At 38.3% G+C, this 11,784-nt stretch overlaps 1 protein-coding gene across 4 annotated transcripts in view; it reads right to left on the bottom strand.

Annotated features, from left to right (window-relative positions):
* Positions 1-3,142: 3,142 nt before the first annotated feature.
* ptbp3 (polypyrimidine tract binding protein 3) overlaps positions 3,143-11,784 on the bottom strand; it is a 92,703-nt gene continuing 84,061 nt past the window's right edge. For all 4 annotated transcript variants that reach the window (XM_088630266.1, XM_088630264.1, XM_088630265.1 and 1 more), the window contains one exon: positions 3,143-11,006. In XM_088630266.1, the coding sequence (XP_088486392.1) occupies positions 10,874-11,006 (133 nt within the window). In that variant the 3' untranslated portion in view covers positions 3,143-10,873. The remainder of the gene's footprint in view (positions 11,007-11,784) is intronic.

Below are 11,784 nucleotides of genomic sequence, written 5' to 3'. Positions count from 1 at the left end.
CCCAGCTATGACATGTTGAGCCAGTGCAAGCGTGAATAGGAAATGCCACCTATTTCAAATTCTTAAATATGTGCAGGTCAGTTCCAACCCTTTCTTCCAAAATTTGATTCACCCAAGACTTTGGAATTGAAGCGCACCCTACAGCATTTTCACCAGCTTTCAGTAGGATTGAAACCAGTAGGTGTTCTGGTAAAGTGATGGAAGTTCAGTTCGCGCTCCTGAAGCCAACGAATCCAATTAGCTGGAGGTCTTAATGTTTTGGGCAGTGAATTATTATATATTTGTTATTATCAACTGAAAGAAACATCTATTTATGTAATGTGAAGTGGTGGTTCTTCCTGATTGGCAGGCAAGTGAAGGTTCATTAAAAGTTTACTAAGATTGGCCTTTGTAGATCAGAGATCAGAACATTTTCACTGGGACAGCTCAAACGTCAGATATTTCTCGGGGAATAAAGCCCATCTGTTCTGGTATAATGTAAGATGTATGATCTAACATTAATATCTTGAGGAGAAACTGACTTCCCTTCCTCAGAGCTACACTTAACACTGGTGTTCTAAATCCAGGACACCTCATGCAGGGATTCCTGGTGAACAACTTCCTTGTTAATTTTGCCACACGGCTCTGAAGGTCTCCGATAACCTTAGAAGGAAACACAGCTCTCCTTTGCTGCCACCTTGTCATTGTATGTTAGAAAAAAACAAAGTAGACAAAACTTGGATATTAAATGTGTTTGATATAATATTGATAAATTCACCTTTGAGTTGTGACTGACTGACGGGCACTAATGAAAATCAAGAAAGAAAACCAAGCAGACAAACACACCCTTATTTATCAAGAGAGCAATGACTTGGTGCCACTGGTAGGCTGGAGCCTGGACTAAGCTATCACAGGTGGACGTGCCAGCAGTGGAGCCAAGTTCTTTTCAGTGATGGAGGTTTTCTATAGACCGCCACGATAGATATCAGCAACCGTGGTGATTACATGTACAATTATACCCAAACCGAACACTTAACAGTGGGTCCAACAGAGATTATTGGGACAGGAGTCATTCCAGAACTTCATTTGCAGTGATCAATGCTTTCCTGACTGAATAGTGTTGGCAGTCTTGAGAGCTCACAATGTACCAGCAAGATAACTTCTTTACATTGCATGTTCAACAGTGGCTTTCTTGCGAGATGAGAATGCAGCCGTTTTGCTGTGGATGCCCTGCTTTCTAACCTTTTTGGGCTCAGCTAGGATGATGTGTCCAGCCTAGGGCACAGAGATCAGCAAACAATTGATACTTTTTATCAGGCAGTTTCAATGGTCATATTTCAGGACTTTTTAAATAGATCAAAAATCCAGAAATCATTAGCCTTTGGTATATTTACACATAAGAAAAGAAAATACCTAAATCCAAACTGAGTGATTACTCTTTGCAATATTATATGACCAGGAATATCTATTTCCATTAAAAAGGCACAGTCAGAATTAGTGACAGTCACAAGGTGGTCTTTATCCCTGTGTGGGGGAATAAGATAGCAGCAGAAATTTATCACCCTGTTTACAAGATGTCGGGTAACACACCCACTGTCACTCCTACAAAGCTCCCACACTTTATTTTAACCAGGAGATATGCTGTGAAGGCGAGATAAGGAACAAACTGCCAATCAAAGTGAGTAGTACCCATCAGTATGAAATTAGCAACTGCATCTGGACCTGCGCCAGAAGGTAACATAAAACACCATATTACGGGCTGATATAAGTCACTGTGCACTACTATTACTGAAACACTGCATGTATAACTTAACATGTGTGCCATAAAGCTTGTGTATGTGCCTGGCCCTACACTGTAGAAATTAGAATACTGAAGTTTAACAAATCACTAAATTTTTGTAAGGGGAATACTGGAATAATCAAAATCAACAGGACCTGAAAGTTCTCTTTCTTGTAATTACATAAACAGCAGATTCAAAACCTGCTGATGAATTGCATCTGTATTTGTGTGATAATATTTTGTTCTAAAATTGTACTGTCTGTATTTGTCATTATAAGTTACTATTAAATTGTATTAAGCACATTTATTCCTAGGTATTGTATACTGTATTTGACCTTAAAGAACACACATTATTGCATGAAAATTAAACTGCATTTCTTGCGCAATTCCATAAAATAATTACGATCAACATGCATCATAATGTTTAGTTATAGGAAGGATACGGATAAGAGGATGTCCTTTAATTTACTTGCTTTTAAAAATTATACTAAAATAAATGGACATCTCAATGGCAATAAATTACAAAGAAACAATGTGTGCATCTTTTTATAGATTGAAATGACTGAAATTCCTGAAAGAAAAAATAAAGTGTCACTGTACAATAGTGACAAATGAAGAACTTGGATCTATATTCAAAGTAAGTGTTCTGTGTAAAAATAATTGGCAGATTGATAAAACAAATATAGTCACCTTATTAACCTTATCGAATATTGTTAGTTATCAGCCCGGACAAGAGAGGCGGATTATTCAATATCAATAACGGTGTAAAAAAACCTTTCTACAGCGGAAAGGTATTATTAAAGAATTCACATCCACTCTCAGAGGTAACGATTAAAACATTTCTGCCAAAACAGTTCAGCAAGGAGGCCTTTGCTCTTTGGCAAGCCCAGTTGCTGAAAACTGACGCCTATTTTAAAATTACCCAAAAGCCCTGGCTGTTACAAAAAATAATTTCCCAGCTCGGATTAAATAACATCTCAAATAATAAATCTGAGACAACAGAAGTAAAACAACAAGCTGCTGAATGAAATCTGTGGTACTGTCACCAGCACAGTCAAAACAAAACATACCTTAAAGGGTTTGACTTTGCAATGGACACAGGTGGGTTCAGCTGCCGAATACGGCATGATAGAAAAAGTGCCTTTAGGAAAATTACAGGGTGAGAGCGGTCTCCCGAAATATTGCAGATAAGAGAAACATTTAGGTACAAAGAGCTCTGCTGTTGCATTTCATGTACACAAATAGATTTGTCATAATACAGTAGGGCTATAGGGGTTTAAAGGCTTAAACAGGCAAAGGAGAAGAAAAGGCTACGAAAAGAAGACAGGGAGGTTTTACAAAAGACAATGAAATCCAAGGAAAAAAAGACAAGAGACACAAGAGGACTGAGGAAAGTACAGATGTAATGACATTTATTCAAGGCATGCTACAATTAAAGTTGGTTAGGAAAAAAAGCAGAGAATCTTGAGTAATAATAATAGGCAATACAAAACATAAAAGAAATGGTTTGTACAAAATACAGAAACTCCACTCAACCATGCACTGCGCAATTAGAAAATATGTTTCTTTAATATTTCATCTTCTATTTGCATCTTATTACATAAACTCAACAGAAATGGAGTCCACCCCCCGGCAATGTCACACAAACTGCTTTACAAATGAAAGCTGGTACTGTTGCTTTATCAAAATATACAAGACAATTGATGTTTATCTTTCCATAATTTAAAATATAAAAACCAGTTTCGCATTTATGCTTTTAATCTTGTTCCCAAAACCCCTTTTTTTGGCCAGATTCCCCCCAAAAAAAGAAAATATTTACAACGTTTTGTTTCCTTTTTGTCGCAAACATTCAAATAAATGGAACAACACAGGGAATTTCAAAGCTCACAACCAAATGAAGAAAGTCTGAATGTGCTCATGTCCCTAAAGACAGTTCGAGTTCCCTGTGCCTCTGCCATGAAAGCTGGGACTCAACTATTCATCCTACACCATCTTGAATGCAGAAAGTAGAGTGCTTGTTAAACATTACACTGAAATCAACATCGGTAAAGTTACCACTTAATATAAAAATTATGTTAGTGAATCACCCTGCACTGTTTTTGTCAGATATACTGTATGCATTGTAAATTGCTCTACTGAAATGCGGTTAATAAAATCAAAATGAATGTAAGGTCTATTCACGAATATACACCTAATAAACAAATCACAAAATGTTCCTTTGGTTTCAATATATTAGTATAATCTAACTTTTGTAACAAAAAATACTTTAAAGCTTTTTGCATTTGACTGTAAACTTTTTGGAATTGTAACATTATTGCAGCAACAGACACAAAAATGACAATCTCAAGTAGCTATTTTTTTTTTTACAAGCCAAATCACAAGTTACAACTACAATCACTCACATATTCAAGGAACTAATTTCAACTTTCTTCACAAACTACTGGGCAGGAAGGGTTGGCAAGTTCAACTGACATGCGGTGTCAGTGCAGGTGAAGCATTTAAGCATTCCCCCTATTGTGATAGTAAGATCAACAAAGCTGGAAGTACAAAAGGGCCTTTTTCTCCATATCTAATGTCTGTGAGAAAGATTGTCATTAGGAAATTGTAAATTACAACTTTTGCTGTTTGTACTAGGAGACAATTTTGATTCCGTTTGCACTAAGCCACCTGAAACCTGAATTGTGGAGTCTATTCTGAGGCAAGTAGCTTGATATGGTGTCTTCCTCCTATTCGGCAGAGGAAGGCTGTTTCAAAGCTTGTGGGACAGCAGAGGCACTGAGATCAAGAACTGTTTATTACATAAACTGAAAGAATGAGAAACAATCCAAAAATACTCTGGATTTTTTTTCTTCTTTGAGGGATAACGGACTTCAAATAATTATAACATTCTAATTTAAAACCGTAAGTACTATTTCTGCTCGACTTGATAGCAAGGAAGGAGGAAACACGTTACAAATAAGATTAATAAAAGGCACATAAACTTTGGTCCTGTTGTTTTTTTTTTCAGTATAAAACCCTTAAATAAAACAATTTACTGTGTTGATTTTGTTTTAAAAAAAATCCAGGCCAAACTGCTTTGTCCTGGTTTAAGACAAGATCTGAGACAACCTATCGGACAGATCCAAGAATGTTACAGTCTTGTATGTGAAAGTCCAAAGAAATTCTAAGAAAGTGAAGATGGAACAAGTTAGCACAACAGTCGGACATCTTTGTCTGTAGTAGGGTTTGGAGACTGGCTTTTTCTCCTCTTTAAAAGAGGTCTTAACAAGGCAAAGAGATTTCAGAGATTTCTTTTTTAAAATGCAGGAGAATGAACAACAGGCGATTTAATGGAGATACCTATCTTAAAATATGCTTTCCCTAGTCTATGCATTAATACTAACTGCGGGAGCTAACCAGGGAAAGGTTGGTGATAAGGCAAGACTCCCTTTTAGATGCAGGAAAATAAAACATGAACTCTAAACGCCTGTGATGAGGCAGAGTGGCAGACAGCAGCCTTAGCCAATTTCAAATCCTCTTTAAAACAAAAAACAAATGGGAATCTACATCACACTGCAGATCAAAACAGGCAAAAAAAAACACGAAATGAGTAACATAAGATACAGTAAATAACATTACAAACCCAAAAGCACACAGATGAGAAATAACAGACAGCTAGCTCCACTCAAACGGCAAAACTTAGGGACACCTGAAACCCAGCGCATGTTGTAGGCTTCTTAAGAAAAACATCAGTTGGTAGCAAGGTCTTGCTTGAGGCTTTCCGATTTAGCAGCAGGTTGTATAAATAGAACGAACGTTGTAGACTCTTGAGCGCAATCTGTTTATAAACATTCAATAAGAAACTAAAGTGTTTGCACAGTACTAACAGCATTTCAGTTCTCAAGGACTGGTATTGCACAGTACATACCCAGAACGCTGTCATTTCTAACCGTAATGTTTAATCGCTGAGCAGGGGGATTGTGTGCAACTGCGAAGTTTCTCTGACCACCTTGCTGTACTAAAAAAGCAAACCATATTCATGTCAAACTGGTAAAAAGGGAACCTCCAACATTGGCCTCATTTAAAATTCAACTGGATAGGGGCCAGAGTCAGGTGTTAAGGCAAACAATATTAAATACGACTGTTTCAAAAGACTACAGAACAAAATCTTATGAGTGCAGTACCTGCAAAATATTCCAATAGGATGGATAATGCAGACATTTTTATTTAGTTCATGTAACACAAAAGAAAATTAATAAGCATTGTGTCATGTCCAAAAACATTAACAGTATTATCTGAGTGGTTGAACTTCAAGCACATGATAATTTCACTGTTTAAGTTGTCTCTATAGGCTGTCTATTTGTATATTAAAATGGGCTTCTATTCTCCCAGCTGCTCTCAGTTAAAAACCAAGAGATAAAAAGAAATCTGCTCTACGGGGCCAATCTTACCTCTGTAAAAACGTACTTACTCAACACTTTCCTTTTCAAATAACTAAATTAGAATTACTATAAATTTAAAAGTGAATCATATATGCACCAATCAGCATATCACAATCACTGTGGTAATAATCATTTAAATGTCATCTTACAAAAAGCAGTGTTTTCCTCCAGTCTTCACAGCTCCTTATGCCACTTTCAAACAGAAATAATGCTATTTCAAGAGTTTGAAAGTACGAATGAGTTGAAAGTAAAATTTCTTCTAAAAGGTTTAGATTTAAACCTTAAATTTAAGATTAAGTACTTAATTAAGTTTTTGTTTTATAAATAAAAAATCATTGTTGGAACGCCATTCCAGATCAGTTAAAAACCACTGCTTTCAAAGCAGCTACAACTTTCTGATACAGTATTCAAATTGGATCCTGTATAGACTCTTCATCCAAAATGTTTACATTTCATAGACTGGTCTTAACACCAGGGAGGAAACAGCTCAGGTCACTCTCGGAACAGCCAGAAAGAAAAGGGGACAATTCAGCCTATGGTGCTCACTGGGCATCTTTCATTCTAGTCCCAGGGCCAGTACTGGATTCTATGGGAACACACTCCCGGCACAAGTACGAAATCTTAAAAATCCCACCGGAGAGGCGCAATTCAACTAGCTAGTTGTCTTTGCGAGGTGGAAAAAAAAATGGAGCACTCGGCAAAAATGCAGAGGAAACATGCGAACTCCACACAAACAGGGGTTCCTAGGCTGGGGTTGAACACGGGACCCTGGAGCTGGGAGACAACGGAGGTTAACCCCCACACCGCCAGGCTGAAAAGCGTGTGTGAAAGAGACAAAGCCTCAAACACCATTCTCCTCTATTTCATGGACAGGTTTTCCCTCACCATCCTTTCTTCTAAACCTTCTTGGTTGATAAATACGTGAGTACTGTATATAGGACATAAGGGGCTGGGTTTCCATTGTCCATGTTACACCCATCAACAGCTAACTTAAAGATTCATCCCTTGAAAATTACAAATAAAATACCACGAGTTCCAATTCCACATATAATGAAATCTAATTATGAACCAAACAGAAAGTTATCTGCCTTGGATCCTGAGACTTAAAAAAAAAAAAGTCTTGAATAGCCTTGAGAGAGCACTGAAATCTGAGAGCTAATGTGAAAAATTCGCGACTAAACGACCAGCAGACAGAATGTTACAACGGTCACAAAGTGGTGGAAAAGCTGTGCGCCTTCTGAAAGTTTCCTTGAACAGAACTCAATATGCAAACAGTGCGAGAGCAAGTTCTGTGGTTGCCAAACCTGCTGCTGTGAGGGAAAACTGTACTAAGAATAAGGTTGCAATTGCCGCTATTTGTCATAAACTCTTTCAGACATCATTGCTGTTGGACTACAACAAAACAGCCTTTTTAAAAGCCATTTTCTTTTAAAATACCAATCTGAGATGAAGAAAACTGCACTTGGAAATCTCAGTTATGTATTTGCAGTGCAAAAGGACAAAAAATGAATTGGCCTCACTGAAACATACAGGATTGAGATTTCATTAGCCTAAACAAACAATAAATAATTTTCTTATTTTAAGCGTTGTCTTCATTAACTTAAAAAGTTCCAATAAGAAGTAAAATCTGGAAATTCATTAAAAATGCCAAGTCCACAAAGAATTCAATCCTGGCAAGAAGGTTGGCTATCCAGCCTTGTGAAAACGTGTTCCATAAATTAATCTAGATGACACGGTTTCATACAATATTAACCAACTGTCTTTGTACCTCTTCCATCAAAGCCCTGTACAAAGTTACAGGTTAATTCATCTCCTTTCCTATGGAACTGGAAGTGCCACTTTAACTTTGGAACTGCATTTTTTACTTTTACAACCTCGGATGAGTTGGTTCCTTGTGTAGCCTGCGCTACAAGGAGGGAATCGCTAATGGACACTGCTGCAGTAAATGTCAAAACAAGCGGAGCACAGTTAAGGAGAAACTAAAAAAAAAAAGAAACTGGCATATTCTGCGCTTCTTTCAGTCCATGAAGCAGCCATGACCTGACGAATCAGTCTTGTACAGTGTCATTTCACAGATTCTCCAAGCATTCTGGAAAATATGTCATTGGAACAGTTTCAGTAAATAGAGAATGCACCTGTAAGAATTTAGTGAGGGACCAAATATTTTCTAAGAACAATATTTTCTTTGAATCTGTACACTTCTTGTAAACAAAAGGGAGCGCCGTTACAATTCAGCCTTCATCCACAAGGAACATTGTTCCCATGATTTCTCCAACACCTTGCTAGGACAGATGCAGTTGATCCCATTTTGGAATGCTTATTGATCTTAAAGCAGCTGGAGGAAAAACAACTGGGAAAAGAGGAGACACAAACTAAAAAAAACAGCAACTTCAGGCCCTGGTGCACAGCTACACAAACATCACACCGATACACAAAGCATGACATTTCGATTACACATTAACAAAACATTCACAAGGCTCCTGACTGTCAAAGACAGCTGCATTCTTCCGGTCAAAAGAGTAGGCGCTAATCTACAAGTGTTACGGAATGAAGCCTTCTAATACACACTTTTTTTTTTCCAGCATCCAAAAACTGATTGTAAAGGTTTCAGATCAAAACTCTTTTTCTTTCTTGGACTACATAAGGGTAAGAAGCCTACATCACACGCCTTACACTTCACTTAAATTTAATTTCTCTAGTAGGTGAATTTAGAGCACCAAAAATAAACTGCCTTTCCCAATTTCCAAATACCATTTAGTAATGAAACCCCCAAATATACACACACATCTAAAACCCTACAAGACAACAGAAAATAAAGTCAAATAAACCAACCCTCTCACCAATCCCACAAAATAGTACATAAGATATCTTAGGTAAAACTTCTAAACCTATTGTTTGATTATGCGCACGTAATAAGGCACGTAATAAGAAATTAAGTAAATACATAGTAAATGTGATTTGTTTTCCATGATTTCTTGAGTGATTATAGTGGTACAAAAACCCCATGAGGTTTCAGATGTTTTCTCTTTTCTGTAAAAAAGAACAAATTACCAAAAATAAGTAACTTTTTTTAAAAATCTTGACAATCCTTAAGATACATAGACCTGAATAGTTTTGTTTCATTTAAGACTGTAAACTTTTTCAGATTTTCTTTTCAGGAAAAAAGCGCTCACTCTTGTTTCATTTCAGAAAAGTTTCGTTTTTGAAAGAGACAGCGTCCCTCGCCTTGCTTTCGATTAATATATATATGCGTTTTTTTCCGGGGGATCAAACCGGCACAACATTAGCTGACGTCAGGGTGAAACTCTGTCGAGTTCCTCTCCCTTTATGCTACTGGGATGGATGAAAATAACCCTCCTTGGAATGTTAAGGCTACAACTAAGCTGCCTGACAAAGGACCATGCAGGCACAGCAAAGACGGTGCTTTTGGTTCCATCCTTTTCCAACAGGATTTATCAACCAATCCCAAACTGGGATGAGTGGTCTGGCCAGAGCTTCACCCGTTCATTAAATTCCCATCACTCACTGCAATGCTTGGTCTGGTGAGAGACTCCTACAGTCTCACACAGGCTTGTGTAACTGCAAGGCAAAAGGGACAACCACTTTGCTCTTCACGAGCTGGATCCCAGAATGGAACAAAAAGGACTGAAAAGGGCTGGAGCAAGACTGAAAGCCAGGACAAGGCGTAAGTACTCAGAGCTTGCTTTTGACATCTGGAAATCATAGGATAGTCAAAAAATTCATTAGGTAAAAGGATAAAATAAAAGGACAGCTTCCCATCTATATACAGTTTTCAGGAAATATGTTTTCACATTCATTTGTTGCATTTGAGACAGCCATGCTCTGCAGAACTGGAGACTGGATGAGACAGGAGTGTTAGAGAAAGGTCACTACTGGCCTTGTATCTCAGCATTGTCTTGAAGATGATTTGTAGTTTCCATTGTAGGTCCAGAGGAAATAAAACTCCTCATGTCTGTAATTCTGTCCTTTGATGGGGGTATTACGCGGAATGGGTGGTGGAAGTAAAGTCATCTTTGTTTAGAAACCCCCTGTGCAGAAGCAAATAAAACATGTTCTATACTACCAGTTATTCACAGACGCCAATCACTTATGGAAAAGCCTTTGCACAGTAAATGGAGCTATTAAGGTGCAAGAATCCCTCCTCCCCATTCTGCAAAGCTTGCTTAAAAGAAAGCAAGAAAAATAAAGGAGAACCGGCTTGTTGTGCAGGTTTGATTTGTGCACCCCATCGGCAAACAGCCTGGATTTCGCTATACAATGACTCTCACTAAAAGGATGCTGTCTCTTTGAGCAGTCCCGGAACACAGTAGGGGTTGCAGCTGCTTGTTCAGACTCATAAGGGTAATGTTCTGACAGCCGGCCGAGAGGGAGTTCTACTCAAACGCTGAGAACAGGACTGCAAGCTTGCCGATAAATCCCCAGGTCCTGCTACTCCATCTGCATCAGAACAACGAGGCATCGCTCACTCGCGGACTGCAACAATTACCCAGCGGCACCGCTAGGCTCTGAATGCTTCAGTCTCTGTCTGAAGGCTTCTTTTAGTTCGTCTTCCTTTCATTTAAAGTTTTTGAATCTGATTATCTGCACTTATCAAGTCCATTCATTGTTTTCGATCACTCGAGTTAAAAAATCTGGTGGCTGAGTCTTTTGGGGGGCAGTTCCCAGCGAGCCATTAGATTGTAGACTTGGAGAAAGACACTCTGAGATGGTGGTTCTCTCCTAGGTCATGATTGTGAAGGTCGATGAGTGCCTGGATGGCCTCTTCCACAGAACCCAGCTGGATTAAGGCCATCTTCCGGTCTTTCCTGCAAGACACAGGTAATCCATCAGAGCGCGGCTTGCGAAAACAAAACCACGCGCTGTACAAATCCACAAGTGCAGCATGTTAACCTCTCCTTGACTCTATCAAACAATCTGTGCATTCCTAATAAAGCAGTCAACCAGAGTCTTAACTGACAGATTCCATGCAACTAGAAATACAGTGAGTAATACACAGTACCTCATTATCGGTATGCGTTACAGATTAAGACTGCAGTGTTAAAAGCACGTAGAACTCCACTTAAAACTGTAACTGACTGCATATTAAACACACTCAAGATTCCTCTCTAACTACAAAAAAAAAACCTTAATTATTAATACACAATGAATTCAAACAGAACCTTCTAGGAACAAAAATCGACTATTTTGCATTATGACAGAAATGTAAAACAAACAGAATAAGCCTTAACACTGTGGTGACCCCCCCCACCCGCCGGTTTTCATTCCATTCCTCCTTCATGAGATAACTGAAGCCTTAACTTTAAGTTGCTTCATTGGAATATTTGCGTTTTGCTTCTAGCCACAAGGTTGTGATTTTATCTCAATTAGAAATGACAATGGTTAAAGCGCCAACATGTTTAAGAGCTGGGAACGAACAGTTCAAATTAACCTTATTATTAAGTCAATGAAGGGTTTGACTGTGTAACTGAGGGCTCCGTAAAACAACAGCCAACAGGTGTGTGGGTCATCGGGACCAGGACTGGGAACCTGTGTCTTAACAGTTTAGCTAACTGATGAATAGATGGTCTGTATTAAGTTATCTCC

The sequence above is a fragment of the Lepisosteus platostomus genome, chromosome 4 (assembly GCF_059453375.1).
Source record: "Lepisosteus platostomus isolate fLepPlt1 chromosome 4, fLepPlt1.hap1, whole genome shotgun sequence".
Lineage (NCBI taxonomy): Eukaryota > Metazoa > Chordata > Actinopteri > Semionotiformes > Lepisosteidae > Lepisosteus > Lepisosteus platostomus.
Note: the sequence above shows the minus strand (reverse complement) of the source record. Positions and strands in the feature narration are given on the sequence as shown.